Source organism: Triticum urartu, chromosome 3 (genome assembly GCF_003073215.2).
Source record: "Triticum urartu cultivar G1812 chromosome 3, Tu2.1, whole genome shotgun sequence".
Taxonomy (NCBI): domain Eukaryota; kingdom Viridiplantae; phylum Streptophyta; class Magnoliopsida; order Poales; family Poaceae; genus Triticum; species Triticum urartu.
In genome coordinates this window covers 412,946,845-412,961,633 of record NC_053024.1, presented here as the reverse complement: position 1 = coordinate 412,961,633, position 14,789 = coordinate 412,946,845, and the positions used below count along the sequence as shown (strand labels likewise).

The 14,789-nt window shown below is 44.8% G+C and overlaps 2 protein-coding genes across 2 annotated transcripts; one reads left to right on the top strand and one right to left on the bottom strand.

Annotated features, from left to right (window-relative positions):
- Window positions 1–5,732: 5,732 nt before the first annotated feature.
- LOC125544167 (WRKY transcription factor 22-like) lies at window positions 5,733–7,712 on the top strand. Its single transcript, XM_048707757.1, has 3 exons — window positions 5,733–6,420; window positions 6,543–6,665; window positions 7,103–7,712. The coding sequence occupies exons 1-3, from the start codon at window positions 6,020–6,022 to the stop codon at window positions 7,530–7,532; spliced, it is 954 nt and encodes a 317-aa protein (XP_048563714.1). The 5' UTR covers window positions 5,733–6,019; the 3' UTR covers window positions 7,533–7,712.
- A 451-nt stretch (window positions 7,713–8,163) lies between these two features.
- Window positions 8,164–14,432, bottom strand: LOC125544166 (protein SGT1 homolog). The gene is made up of 10 exons (XM_048707756.1): window positions 14,122–14,432; window positions 11,731–11,800; window positions 11,503–11,627; window positions 11,068–11,239; window positions 10,723–10,819; window positions 10,582–10,647; window positions 9,497–9,632; window positions 8,893–8,975; window positions 8,687–8,791; window positions 8,164–8,564 (listed from the first exon to the last, which is right to left on the bottom strand). Exons 1-10 carry the CDS (start codon window positions 14,291–14,293, stop codon window positions 8,457–8,459), a joined length of 1,134 nt encoding a protein of 377 aa, XP_048563713.1. The 5' UTR covers window positions 14,294–14,432; the 3' UTR covers window positions 8,164–8,456.
- Between the last annotated feature and the right edge of the window lie 357 nt (window positions 14,433–14,789).

The following is a 14,789-nucleotide window of genomic DNA, read 5'->3' as shown; positions in this document are numbered from 1 at the left end:
GGATCGTGAAGAGTGCGACTACATCAACCACGTTACGACCTAACACTTTCAATCTACAAAGGTATGTAGACACACTCCCCCTCTCATAGCTATGCATCTCCTAGATTGGATCTTGCGTGTTCGTAGGCAAAATTTTGATTTTCATGCAACATTCTCCATCAGCAAGCCCAAATAAAACAAAGGAGAAAAGAAGGGAAAAAAGACCACCAAGTTTCCATAACATCAAAGGGCCGCTCGAGAGGATAGTCGACGTGCTGAGTCATGTAGCGTATCCAGCATCTGCCCGAGTTGGTCACGGTCCCATTACCTGGCCAGTGGGTGCCAGTGTTGCAATAACGCAAGAAAGATCCACTTGATCACCCACCTGTTACACGTTGTCCAAAGCATCCATGTTAAGGCAGCAAAAATTAGTTGGAAGAGGCACCTTTCCTTTTGGTATGCACCGCTCTATTTTGGAGGAAGCTGGCAAGAACCAAAGCCTCCCAAACATTTATGAGGGCCTCCCGAACAAAGCTCCAGAGCGGCTGAGCCATTGTGCAAGTGAACAAGATGTGGGTCCTTGTTTCCGGTACCCCACACAGAGGGCGCAACCCATTACCTGAGCCATGCCTCTTGATCACCTCCATCCCAGATGGGAGGTGATCCCTCAGCAGTTTCCACACAAAAATCTTGCTCCTCAAAGGGAGAGGCGCCTTCCAAAGGGGCGCTACCCATGCAATCGTCAACCTATAGCATAGCACATGGTATGTCAATGCCACAGGAAAATCTCCCGAGGGAGAAAGGTGCCAGTACGCGAAGTCTAGGTCGCCTGTGCGCACGGGAGATAGGGTCACTTATAAATTGGACCACTCCAACACCTCCTCTGGCTCAAATGAGTGACAGAACAAAATGTTCCATTGACCATTTTCGACCACCGCGGAGACCAAGAGCAACGGGTCAACGTAGATGGCAAACCGATTTGGGAACCCCATGCATAGTGGGATTCCGTCCACCTAGCGATCTAACCAAAACATGGCCCTTCGCCATTGCCAATAGAAAAGGACAACCCCAGGCGAATCTCATGCTTGATCTTCTGGATCAACTTCCAAAACTGGGAACCCTCTGGGCGTTCGCAAGCTACAAGTGGCATGCCCCGAAGGTACTTTTCCTGAAGAAGTTGCAGTCACAGGCCCCCTCCCCTCGGATGATCCAATAGACCCACCTGTGCATGAGGACGACATTCGTACAACGGGAGGCAAGGATGCCCAACCCTCCCAGGTCCTTGGGCCAGCAAATATCGGCCCACATCACCAGGTGGTTCTTCTGTCGACCGTTCATCGCTTGCCAGAAAAAACAGGAGAGGTCTTTATAGAACGAACTATGCACTCCCTCCGGAAGAATATACATCTCCATCATATACATGGGAGGCCGGAGAGATTAGAGTTAATCAGGACAGTCGTACTTCCCTTGGAAGTAAATCGTGTGCACCACGGTTCATCCCACACGGTGACCTTTCCTATAAGAGGGTCGAACGCGCTCAGAAGAACCCTCGAGTTCAGCCAGCGCGACCACTTCCTCATAAAGTAGTATTTTCTTGTAGCTAACCACTATGCATATTGGCTATGCCATTGGATATAATGACATCACAACAAGTGCAATTTTTTGGAGGCCGAGCTCCATGGAGCCCTTTTTTCAAAGAAATTCAAAAATCATATTTAAATGTTTCAAAAAAATAGAAAAAAATTCCATGGGAACTTATGTGTTTTCCAAAAAAACGTATAAAAAATCATTTTTGAAAATATTGTGATTTGTATATTGTATTAAAAAGACAAAATTATGGCCCAACAAAAAGAAAAGTTGGCCCATTTTGAAAATACATATTTGTCTTTCTTTTTTTGTACACCGTGTGTGAAAGTATAATGTTATGAGTCTAGAATGTGTTAAACATGTATTTGTGTATGTACAAATTTTTTCAATCTTTTTTTGCGTTATGAAAGCATTTTTCTTAAACGGTCTCACTAGAGTACCGATGCATAGGCCATCTTACGAAAACTAAATGATTCCAAAACACTTAGGCATGGTGCATAAACTCCCACCTCGTTTCTTGCTTCTTGACATGAATAAAGGAATCAACCAATAAGAAACATGGGGCGTGTATGATTTTAGTGACTTTAGACTACCTAAGCACGGCATACAGTGGTGAGTTCATTGCATACAATGATATTAATTACTACATCCGTTCTAGTTTATAAGTCCCCTTTATATTTCGTGCCAAATTTTGACTAAAGATTTAACTAACAAAATATTAACCAAAAATTATATCATTGAATTCGTATTAGAACATAGTTTCCAATTATATTATTTTATATGACATGCATTAACATTTTGTTAGTTAAATTTAAAGTCAAAGTTTTACACAAAATATAAAGGAGACTAACAAATCAGGACGGAGGGAGTAGCAAATAAACATTAAGTTATCTTGTTTTCCCTTTCGCCTTGGTCGCGATGCACAATGTAAGATGACTTAGACTAGCCACCGTGGAAATAACTTGAGTGGTAACATTGAGTCCAACTCAGCAAATTTGTCTATGTGACAATGAGTTAATGAGAGCAAGTACAATAGGGTGACATAAGCAGGCTATAAGAAATAGAATAATATATCTTTACTTAGTTGGAGGAGCGAGAAGAGAAGCGGACTCTTGGTTAGTAGCGAGTTGCAGCTCGAGACCCAAGACGCTTTGTGAGGATGTAAGGTAGGTCAGCTATTCATAAACTAGTACTCCCTCCGTAAACAAATATAAGAGCGTTTAGATCACTACTTTAGTGATCTAAATGCTCTTATAATAGTTTACATAGGGAGTACATATTTAAAACTTATTATTGTACATGTCGGCTAAGAGGTTGGCTGTAGATGACATGACAACTTCTTATAGCCGACCGTTGGCTGTATTATTAACCATGCTATGAGGAGAGATAATTTAAGTAACTTTAGCTGGTTACTCATACTATGAGTAACATCGCACATATCAATATAATATAAGGCTATAACCTAATAAATGAAGCTTTGCATGACACCATACTTATGTTACTACTACTCACTAGTATGAGGCTGATTATAATGGAAGTATCACAGATAGTATCATGCGTACCAACTAAGCAATTTTGATGATGTAGCATAGAATTAAATGAAAAAAGAGAGGCTTGAATATCATATCATGATACCGTATCATATTAAATGATGTGCTACTTTGTATCATGCATGACAATAAATGTAGTCTTATATGATACTAACATATGATACTATGCATTACGGATGTAGTATCATACACTAGTATCATATGCATGATACTAGTATATGATACTCCCGAAAATGCATAGGAGCTCTCGGTTGCTACGCCCCCCTATATTCAAAAATAATTTAGTAATTCAAAAAAGTCAAAAAAAATCTCAAAACTTTTTACGGAATCAAACATGACCAGGTATTGCACTCGTATAAAAAGATTTAAATAGGAAATCACTTTTATTGTATCTGGGTCAAAGATTTCCCAAAAAATGCTAGATACAAGTACTATTGATGCTATATTGTCGTCATAAATTTGTTTTTTTGCCCTGAAGTCAACGAGAATTATTCCTTGGCCAAACATTTTATATGAGTACAATACCTGGTCATATTTGGTTCAAAAATATATCCAAGATTTTTTTGGCTTTTTTTGAATTATTAAATTATTTTTGAATATAGGGGGATGGAGCACCCGACTGCTCCTAGCCCGCTTCCATGATACTCCCCATTACAACCAGAAGTAGTAATATAGTCTAGGAATATGTGTAAGTTGCTCTTCATTGTGACTAGGGAGGGAGTATTCTTTACGCTAGTTGTAATGGGAGTATTATAGATAGTATCATGCATGTCAACTAGGCAAATTTGATGAGATGGCATAGAATTAAATGAAGAAAGAGAGGGTTGAGTATCATATCATGATACTATATTATATTAAATATTGTGTTACTATGTGTCATGCATGCTCATAAATGAAGTCATCTATGATACTTTCCATCATGACCAGCCTTATTATTTTGTGGGAAGCAACATTAGGTGACATTAATGACACACAGATTCCTGAGAGAAGAGTTGTCTGCTCCGGCCATGTGTGTGGAGGGGTCTGCGTTGTGCAAGGTAACGCGTCGCCGCGGGCAACCGGCGGAGCGGGCAAGTCAACAGAGGGCCCTTGGCTACCCTGATCAGTCGCTGCACCCCGAAATGCTCTCGAAGGTTTCAGCAGCGGCTAGCGGTCATTCCGTCGCTAAAGAAAGGAAGTCGCATCTAGGCCAAGTTGCAGGATTGCAACGCAGAAAAGGGATGGATGGACCATTTCACTTGGTGCAAACACAGACAGGCAGACAGGCAGAGAAAGAGCCGTCGTCGTCGCCGGCTACGAACGAGCCCACTTTGAGTAACGATTCTTCTCGTCGTGAAACATTGCAATCGGCTAGCTGCCAGGCTACTCCTCTTAGCAAGCGAGTTCCAGTGCGCGCATAAAGGGGATGGAGGAAGAAACATCCTTGTGCTAATCCTGTCGTACTTACTACCAAGTTTTCATACGGCTTGATATCTAGACGTACCATGCAGGCAGCCTAGCTGGCGATCAGAGAAGCTTCACGGGTGGTGGTAGTAATAATTAAGAGGACAGCGGGCAGAAGTTTTTGTATGCATGGGCATGCGCATGCTTTATGTTCCTTCCAGCTTACCGGGAGGGATCGGGATGAGCAGACGGGTGATTGCAACCGGCAACCGGACGACTGAGATCACGAGCCACTCGGCCCTCAACGGGAAGCACGCAGGACGAGGGGATGACTGACTGCACAACCAAACCAAACCAAACCTAACAGGCGCAGTAGTGGCGATCGGCCAGCCATCGATAACGTGGACGGACCGAAGCGTACCTGTCATTCAACGCAAGGCAGGCAGGCAGGCAGGCACACTTAGTTATCCATATCTTCCAATTGTCCGTCGCTCTCGTGATGCAAAATTTGCGCGTGGGCGTCCGCCCCAAAAACTAATGGGGCCGAGCGGAGCGCGGCGCGTGCAGCCCGGGCCCCCGCGTGCGCGCACTAGGCTAGACCAGTAGTAGGCAACTACACTAGAGAGAGAGAGCAGCGCGCGGCAGCAACAGCGGTGGAGCGCGGCGAGCACGACCACCGGCTTCCCGAGGGCCGGGCCGATCCCTCTCGCGTCCTTGTCGTGGCCAAAAGACCCTCCTCCACTCCACCGTCGCTTTTTTTTGAAACAAGGACTCCACCGTCGCTTTGCCACTTATCCCCGCGCCGATTGGAGCCCCACGCGATACCCCCGGACGGGTTCAGAGATCTGACGCATATGGCCGAGATTTTGTGCCACGCCTCTCCCTCTCTCTGCCCTTTGACATTTGCACAAGGTCAGATCCAGAATAACCGACGCCTGACGCGCCCAAGTGGCTGGTCAAGCGCAGCCAATAATATAGGATGGGCATAAAGAGTCAAGCAAGCTTTAAAGTTAATTCGCGGCTTCCATATTCCCCTCCCCTGCGGCCCCTTTAATGACGCCACAGAGTTCCATCCAAAGATTCCACCCTTTTTCTTCTAGCTTGCCCTCTCTCCCTTTTGACTTTTGGAGCAAAGTCAAAGAAAACAATAGGGAGGAGAAGCCAAGGCCCTTTTGACAAGTGCATAGCATAGAGCCCCGCCCCAGTATACAATACAATGCCGAGTGGCTGATCATTTCAAATCCGGACGCGATCTTCTCCCTTATCCCCTGCTGCGAAGCGCGCGCCGTGCCCACCACTTGCCTTTGACTTTACAGGGATCGAGTCATCCCCCTCGTGCCACTCCAGAGTACGCGTCTCGAGTATGTACAGGCGTACGCGTATATATTTGCGCTTCCCCGGACCGGCCTGCCAGTGCCAAAAGTCAACCCCATCCCGCCCCGGCCACCACCACGCGTCCGTCCTACCTAGCTAGCTCACTTCGTCAAACCTCTCCAAGCTCAAATCCCCGGTCGCCGTTCATGTGCGGCCTGCTTCTGCGCATGGAGCACCTCAACGACTGGGACCTGCAGGCCGTCGTCAGGAGCTGCGCCACCTTCTCCTCCTCCCGCCACCCCCAGGACCGCGCCGGTCCTCCTCCGGGCACCGCCGCGGCGCCGGTCAAGCGGGAGCCGCGCGACGTGGTCCGGCCCGCGTCGGCGGCCAAGGACGCGTCGTCGCTGTACGGCCTCGAGTACCTGGACCTGGATCACAAGCCCTTCCTGCTGTCGGCGCCGTCGTCGCAGTCGTGGGCGGCGGTGGACGACCGCCACGAGATGATGATCTCTTTCCCCGCGGCGGCGTCCACGTCCGGCGTGCGCCCGCGGGTGCCGCCTGGCCGGAAGCCCGGCATGCGAAGCAGCACCCCACGCCCGAAAAGAAGGTACGTACTACTATATACCTATAGTTGATTTGTGCACCCGGCCCGATCGCTTATGCAGCGCGATTTGGATCGGAGAAGCTTGCAGCCTGCTGATTGTGATTTTGTTTGGTGGCGGCGAGCAGCAAGAAGAGCCAGCTGAAGAAGGTGGTGTGCGAGGTGCCGGTGGCCGACGGCGGCGTCTCCTCCGACCTTTGGGCATGGCGAAAGTACGGTCAAAAGCCCATCAAGGGCTCGCCTTATCCCCGGTAATTAACTACTACAACCACTTCCACCGGCCCGTTTCCATGCGTTACTGTCGTCTCGTCGATGCACTAGCTCCCCCCCGTGCACAGCCTTGAGACCAGTCACTACCGCTAGTACCTTCTGTTAATAGATTCGCAATAACTGATTTCTCACACGATGAACATTTACACGGATTTCATCAAACCTTTGGTCATTTGGATATATATACTCCTAATTACAAACAGTATAGTACTGGTAGTACATATGACCTGGTGCTTAGAACTTGCTAGGAGTAGATTTTAGCCGCGCACCTTGCAATTTGGCATAAGTTTTGGCCACTACACGTCACATGTACTTTTGCAGTACAAACACGCATGCTCCGGAAGGTACTCAAGTACTCCTCCGTACCAGTACCTATCTTAATTACTACTCCTAAACTTTGTTAGCTTTGTGGTCACAGGGGGTACTACAAGTGTAGCAGCATGAAGGGGTGCATGGCCCGGAAACTGGTGGAGCGCAGCCCGGCCAAGCCCGGTGTGCTCGTCATCACCTACATGGCCGACCACTGCCACCCGGTGCCGACGCAGATCAACGCGCTCGCCGGCACCACCCGCCACAAGACCACCCCTGCCGACGGCCACGCAGGGACGACGACCACGACGTCGCCCAAGAGCCACGGCGATGCCCACGAGGCGGTGAGGTGCGACGACGAAAGCAACGAGACGTCGTCCATGGCGGTGGACGGTGCCACTGAGGACGCGGCGGGGGATGACGGCGGCGAGTTCTGGCCGACGGAGCTGGACCTGGACGAGTTGTTGGCGCCCGTGGATGGCGATCTGGATCATGTCTTCGACGAGGACGACGCCCTGGGACGACGGCTCTCGCTATAGCTGGAGAGGAAATTTGTAGCTATAACCTATAGGCACCACCGATTGACAACTTTTTTGCCCCTGTGTTCACATATTTGCGAAGGAGGGGTCACGCAGCAGGCAAGAAGCCATGTATATGCGTTTGATGTGTGTTTTGTGCTTGATCCCTCTCAACAAAATTGATGGAAGATTTCTGATGTAGCTCCAGTCTTGTATACATGTAATTGTAGTTCGTCAAAGCCTTGACCACGCCGAGCCAGCAAGAGCTAGGCACCTGGTAGATCATAAGGTCTCGGTAAATCGTTTTGATGTGCGTTTTGCGCATGATCCCTCTCAGCGGTTTGCCTACTAACGAGTATGAGTTTTTACACGTAACTCAAGGGCATCAAAGCATTTGACCACGCCAAACCAGTAAGAACTCCACCTTCCATGCATCCAACGAAAGGTACCGCGGCTCACGATGGTAGAAACACATATCATAAGGTCTCAGTAAATCGTGCTCCACTACCACGAAAGTGATTCCGCTCTTTTCGCCCATAAGGAAATTCTGTGACTAAGTAACTGCTAACTTTCTGAGACAAACACATCATCATTAAATTTCACGATCTATGTGACCGATCTGATCAAACAAAAATTAAGTGTGATGCACAGATTTCAGACAAAAAATAGCACCGTTTCACAGATGATAGTTTTGGCACCAGTTACAACGGACGTTTTGCACTTCCATACCACAGATGCACAGGTATGGCTTACTCTATTACCAACTGTAGCTCGCAAAACTAGGATAAGTACTTAAAAGCTAACCTGCCACGCAAACAGCTTACAAATACGGAAACAGAATCAAGAGCAACACACAATAATCCGACCGACAATGATTTGCAAGTCTGCAGCCAAGTTAACACTCACGACCCGACCAGGATTTACAACATGGATGATCTGGATTCATTAATACTCCCACTTCTTGAGCTCCATTCCATCAGGAGGGCTTCCTTCAACCGTCTTTTTCCCGACATCCTTCCAGTTGGTTGAGAGAACGGTTCCATTAGACTCCACCTGCAACACCAGATATGTTCAGACAGCAAGTAGTAGTATATGATCTCAGTTGTGACCTTTGTCAGCTATGCCAACACAGGTCAATTGACAAAAGGGGAGCCACGAGGATGGAGAGCACATACAAAAGACTTCATCATTGCTCTACGCATATCTTCATCAGCATCACTGTAAATTTCACGGAAAAATTTGTTCAATGCAGCATCGCCATCAAGTTTTTCATCCTTCTCCTGAAACAAGCTCAAAATCATGAGAAACTTCAATGGTAGTAGGGCAGTAGTGAAATGAAAGGCTCAAAGATGATACAAGCTGCACACACACACACACAAACCTGTTTTTTCACTTCAGCTTCAAGCTTATCCCAGTCCTTTTTGGATTTTGATGACGGATAAGATGGCCTCTGGGCTGATTCAGCTGCAAAACAAGGAATACATGCAATGTTTCAGTGACAAATGGAAGACAATGCAATATAACACTAACCCAGAACTCAGATTTTGTATAGAACTGGTATGCTGTTCATCTAAAACCCAGCATCACATACACGGTTCAGGCTTAAAACTACCTTAGTAGCCATTCTGCCGGCTTGAAAGCTACATAAACAGCCTGGGACTGAAATAGTAGCCATTCTGCAAGCTTAGGAGTCAGCACCAACCAGCATTTTAGATAACTTTCTTATAGATCTGTTACCCTCAGTGTGCATGAAAGTATCTTTCTCACTAAGTACAGAAATCACCATATTCTTGTTGACTATCATGTCAGGAACATGCCATAAATTTGCGCTGGTTTAAAATATTTTCAGTGATTATCTTTCATAAGAAAAAATTGTAGAACACAATTTACAGAGGGAGTAGTAATCCATACAAAAGCTCAATCACAGCAAGGTTATCACTAGACAAGTCAACAATTTTGCTCGCATTCAGCCCTCAAGGAATTACCTGGTACATTTATCTTCTGAGGAGCCTTTGGTTTACCAGTATAATCCAATGATGTCCAAGTTACCGGCTCAGCTTTTGCAAGGCGCATTTCAACCTTTGTAGACAACACAGTATACTTGCACTTATCTGGGACGATCTGATTGTCAAAAAACAACAAAATTACTGATGAATGTGCAATAGCTCAACCCAGTCTGGTATACACCACCACAAGTAAAAACAGTTACATAGAGAGAGCGTAATTGATTCTCAACAACTTCCATGCATTTAGGGAACAATCCAAATACAGGAGTTCTCAGTCATCACTGTAAGTTGCCAGATGGAGCGAGAAACAAACTATATCCAATCAACTGACAAGTTTGTCAAAGGTGCTACTCGGCAATGAACTATTGACCATGTGTATTTCCACACCACATGAAAACTTGGGCCCTTAGCAATCAATTTACTTTGTCAGTTACAATATCCTACTTTATCAGCAGATCAATTGCTGTTCCTAGAACATAAATTTGAGGATTAACATAATAAATTAGTTGTTTTAGAAACAAAATTAGTATATTATATCATATAAAGAAGACCTCATTCCATCTCCGTGTGTAACTGACTAACAAGAGAGTACTCCCTCCGTAAAGAAATATAAGAGCGTTTAGATCACTACTTTAGTGATCTAAACACTCTTATAGTTCTTTACAGAGGGTGTACTGTTTAGCCTGGCTTCGTCGTTATATCCAGAATCATGTATTTCCAAAGTTGTTCATAAACATATATGTGGGAACCTGTATGTGCCACTCATGTTCTAGATAAGGGTGGAAAACTTGTTTGAGAGGGAAAATAAATAAATTATTGATTTTCTGTCCTGAAAGTTGTATTTACAATATATATCTCCTATAAATTCGTATTTACAGATTAGTTACTAACAAAAACATGAAAACTATGCTTTTGAGTCACCCTGCCTTGCGTGTATGTTCTGAATATTTAGTACCTTCTCTTACCAAACAATGCATCATACAAGTGACATAACAGATACAGCATGTACTGTTTGCATTGTGTTCATAAGTAGCCACATACAGGTTAAAAAGATGAGGAGGTACCTTTGAAAACAGACGAGGCTGAAAATGGTATGGTTCCTCACCGGGAAGTTCAATTGAGACACTCAGCTAGAAAGTGAAGCTAGATTAGTCAACACGGTGAAATGACAATTGATTTGCAAGAATAAGGCAAGGGAAACACACCATCTGTTCACCAAAGTCAACAACCACGCTGTCAGCTGGAACACCCTTAGCAAATATAGTCAGTACCACTTCTGTAGGAGTATTGTAGTAGTCATGCCTACAACATCAAATGCATTGCCAGAAAATGTTAGCATCCATCCACTGTTTACAGCATAAACATTTAATCATTCCTTAGATACACTAGTATTACGCACACCTCTGACGATGTGAATGAGGTGGAAATCAAACATAAATTTTAGTGCATGTAGTAGACGTCCCCCCAAATTTAAATGGGCTCATACATAGAAAATAATTTTTTTTATCATGGGAGAAAGAACACTACTGAAAGAATTCTGCACCAATTACCTGTATTTGGGCTTGCTTGGCACTTCTATCGTTGGCTGTGCATTCTCCATATTTGCACCATCCTGGTCCTCAGCTTCAGTAGCCACAGTTGTAGCCCCGGAAGATGCCCCCGAAGATGTAGCTGAAGCAGCAGCCGCAGCGGCATTCTTTACTGGCACCTGGCTAGCCTCCTCTGAACACATAACAAGTTAATGACACCCCAGCAGTACAAGTGTGGGTAAGAAAGAGCAAATGAAAAGATCATATGCAGCTTCAAAAGTGTTAGCACATCCCGAAAACTGGATGATGATGCAAGGCTGCTATGGGAGATTTTAACAGATCACAATAACTCAAAAATTGGGAAAACACAGAGGACATACATTCCTATTATGGCATGCCCAATAAAGAATCACTATATCCATTAGGCAATTGCTGAGCTAAATATGTTTGACTCACCAGCAATACGATCATCACACTCCTTCATCAGACGAGTAAACCTCGAGTCACCAGATGCATAAGAAGAACCCACTTCAAGAGCAGCCTTTGCAGTTTGGTATTCCTCCAGCTTGATGCAAGCAGAGCTGCATAGAATTATTCTTGTCATGTAAAAATAAAAAGGCAATAGATGGCAGTTTGTTCTAAAATTTATGTTCAACTGATGAAGCGAATAAATGCATGACTGACCCCTTCCGAAGGTATGCTTTATGCATCGAAGGATCAAGTTCAATTGCTTTGTTGGCATCAGCTACAGCCTCTGCAAGACAAAAATTACCACGCGCTTAGTACACTATATTGTGCAAGTACAAACAGACAATTACTATCAAGTAACAAATAAAAAAGGCATGATCTAACTATTTCAGTATGTCCACAAATGTAGGTCATTGTAGCCATTGGCACAAAAATGAAGGAATTAGCCTCAATGAACATCATGCCATTCTCTTGCTCCTAAATGCCCTGATTATTCTCTTGATTTATGTGTTCTCTACTTAAGAAGAGCAGTTGAGACTAAGAGAGATTTATGTATTCTCTACCCAAGAACACTTGAGACTAAGAGAGACACTCAATCATGAGTTATGATCATAGGGAATAATATGAATGTGAGAGGATAATGCTTAAAATAAACAAACTATATTTGTAAATATAGTGAATGGCTAATTGAGCTTACATGATCTTTCATGATGGATAGTTAAATAATATTCGGGGCTAAAGTTTACAAAATGAGTTCAACTGGTAATTAAGAACTGAAATGACATTGTACTCATACATTGATGGTGTGGCACTAACATTTTGAACATTCTAGACGTAAAAGGGCAAACAAATAAGCCACATGGCAAGTTTCGAGTTTGACAAAGAGCAGACCAAGGCTTCATTAATATGCAACAAGGAAACAACTATAGATCACGGACAAACAGGGATTAGGTGCTAAGAAATTCTGCAAAGTACATAAACATGGTTATGAATCATAAGTATTACTCCATGCACAACAATGTACCTCTTGAATCTGCAGATGTCACTATTATATCTTTTACTTCATATAATCTACAGATTTCACTATTATATCTTTTCCTTCATAGATAGAGTAGAACAATTGTTTAATGCTATTACTACAATTACTATTGCATTTTTAAAAGCACAAGGCTTCCACCAAGTCAGAAACATAGATATCCAGACCTCACTATGCAGGGAATCAAATTAGCTTTTTGTTCTCAATTTATGAAGCATTCAAACAAATAACCTCATACAGAGGAAAATTTACATACGATTTTACGATAGTTAGTTAATGTGATGCGATTTCTAGCATATCAAGGAGTGGCTTGTAGCTGCCTGAATAATATTTTTACACAGGCAACATAGGGATACTTTGGTTATCACAAAGAAATGTACCATTGGTTACAAATTGTTGCCAAACACAGGGTTTTTTCAAAGGCAGCCGTTGTTCATGGCACTAGGCTGGAGAGGAAGGTCCTCACCTCCTTGGCCATGCTAGGACACCGAATCTAACTTCAGGAGGATAGCATGTATTCCATATCCTCATAAACTGAGCAAATAGGCAAAACAAAAGCACGCACCTTAAGAAAAAATCCATATTATGATACGACAGCTCTACATTTGGATGGCATTTTACTTTACATCATGAGGATCGAAATGGAGTTCTATGCAACAACTCAATGATACATGAACAAGTAATAAAACAAGATGTGCGAACAACCAAATACTTATTCAGAATACTGAACTGCAAGATAACAAAATAACAATACTCCAATGATGATACTACCCAGATTCTTTATGGTGATTAAGTGCCTCAGAGTTGATATAAATATAACACTTTACATGCCACCACATTAGATCTCGTTCCTTTTCAAGGTTAGGCTAAAGGCTGTGATGTAGGAACAGAAATCAACAACAGGCATCTTAACAACCAGAGATCAAACAACCCACTAATAGAATCTCAATGTTAGCACCCGTTTTGACTAATTTCGCCAACATATATGAGCAAAAAGCAAGCAATAACTGTAGCAACTCAACAAGTGCATATCTTTTTTAGGGCGCAAGTCGTGTAATGACTACAGTAAACGCGCTGGAATGCTATTCTACCCCATTACATTCCCTAGCCTATGCAAACTGGAAGTCAATCCTAACTGTAAATGAGAGGGATTCAACACACTTGTACGTCAACACCTGCACACACAGAAGCTATGTGTGCTGACACTAACGAAACAGACTTATTTCACACAAACCAGAGCAACCCCCAAAGGTGCCATCTTTGACCCACCGACACTTGGCGTACAACACAAGTAACGTAAGGATTCGGAACGAAAACAAACCGAGCTTATTAGGGCCTAACTCGCCGCTTGAACCCCGCAACTAACGTAAAACCGCACCGCCTCACCGACAACGCAACAAGCGACGGCGAATCGAACTCATCTGCTCCCAGAACCAGACGCAAACATCTCATAGGGGGGCCTAGCGATTCCATCCACATCCATGCGGCAAATCATGACAGGGTTCGGCATAAGCAAACGAATCGAGCCGCAGGGGCGGGGGGGCGAGGAGGGGAAGGCGGGAAACACGCACCAGTGTAACTGCCCAGCTTGATGTGCGCCTGGGCTCGGTCGGCGTAGAGTTCCGCGGTGGCCGGCCCCGCCTCGATGGCCTGGGTGTAGAGCTCGGCGGCCAGCTCGAAGTCGTCGTCGACGAAGGCCTCCTTGGCCTTGCTCTCCAGATCCGACGCGGCGGCGGCGGCCATGTCTGCGTCGAGGTGGAGAAGACCAGACGAAGACTTTGGGAGAGGTGAATAGAGATCGACGGTATTTGGTGGGGAGGGGATGGATGGATCCAAACCAAGGGCTGATTGGATTGGATTGAGCTGCGTGCGGTTAAACGGCCTCTTAAGGGCCCGTGGGGCTGTTTCTAGAGTGTTCCGGGGGGAGGGCCGAGGGGGGGGATTGCAGTTGCAGTGCGTTGCAAGTTCTCCCTCTTTTGTTTTTTGTTTTTTGCTTTTCCTCCTCTCTTTTCCTTTCCTTTCCTTTCTGTCTTTTGTGCGGATCAAGCCTAATTGTTTTGCCTTTGGGACCCAGGAAGTTTCACGAATCATCATTGCTTGATTAGCCTCCTGCTTTTTTTTTGAGGGTTAAGGGGGTGACTCTTTTCGATCTTGGTGTCTGAGATCGTGATTAGGGAGCAAGAAGGCTGTCATTGGCGCCACGTGCAGTCGTTGCCTTGTGCAGTTGTGAGTCGTCAAT

Excerpts from the sequence above, each read along its gene's own strand:
- LOC125544166 (XM_048707756.1), bottom strand. The coding sequence starts at position 14,293 with ATGGCCGCCGCCGCCGCGTCGGATCTGGAGAGCAAGGCCAAGGAGGCC. Across the intron at positions 10,820-11,067 it reads CCAAGCAAGCCCAAATACAG|GCATGACTACTACAATACTC; the intron begins GTAATTGGTGCA and ends TTGATGTTGTAG. Across the intron at positions 8,976-9,496 it reads TCAGAAGATAAATGTACCAG|CTGAATCAGCCCAGAGGCCA; the intron begins GTAATTCCTTGA and ends CTTGTTTTGCAG.
- LOC125544167 (XM_048707757.1), top strand. The coding sequence starts at position 6,020 with ATGTGCGGCCTGCTTCTGCGCATGGAGCACCTCAACGACTGGGACCTG. Across the intron at positions 6,421-6,542 it reads ACCCCACGCCCGAAAAGAAG|CAAGAAGAGCCAGCTGAAGA; the intron begins GTACGTACTACT and ends GGCGGCGAGCAG. Across the intron at positions 6,666-7,102 it reads AAGGGCTCGCCTTATCCCCG|GGGGTACTACAAGTGTAGCA; the intron begins GTAATTAACTAC and ends TTGTGGTCACAG.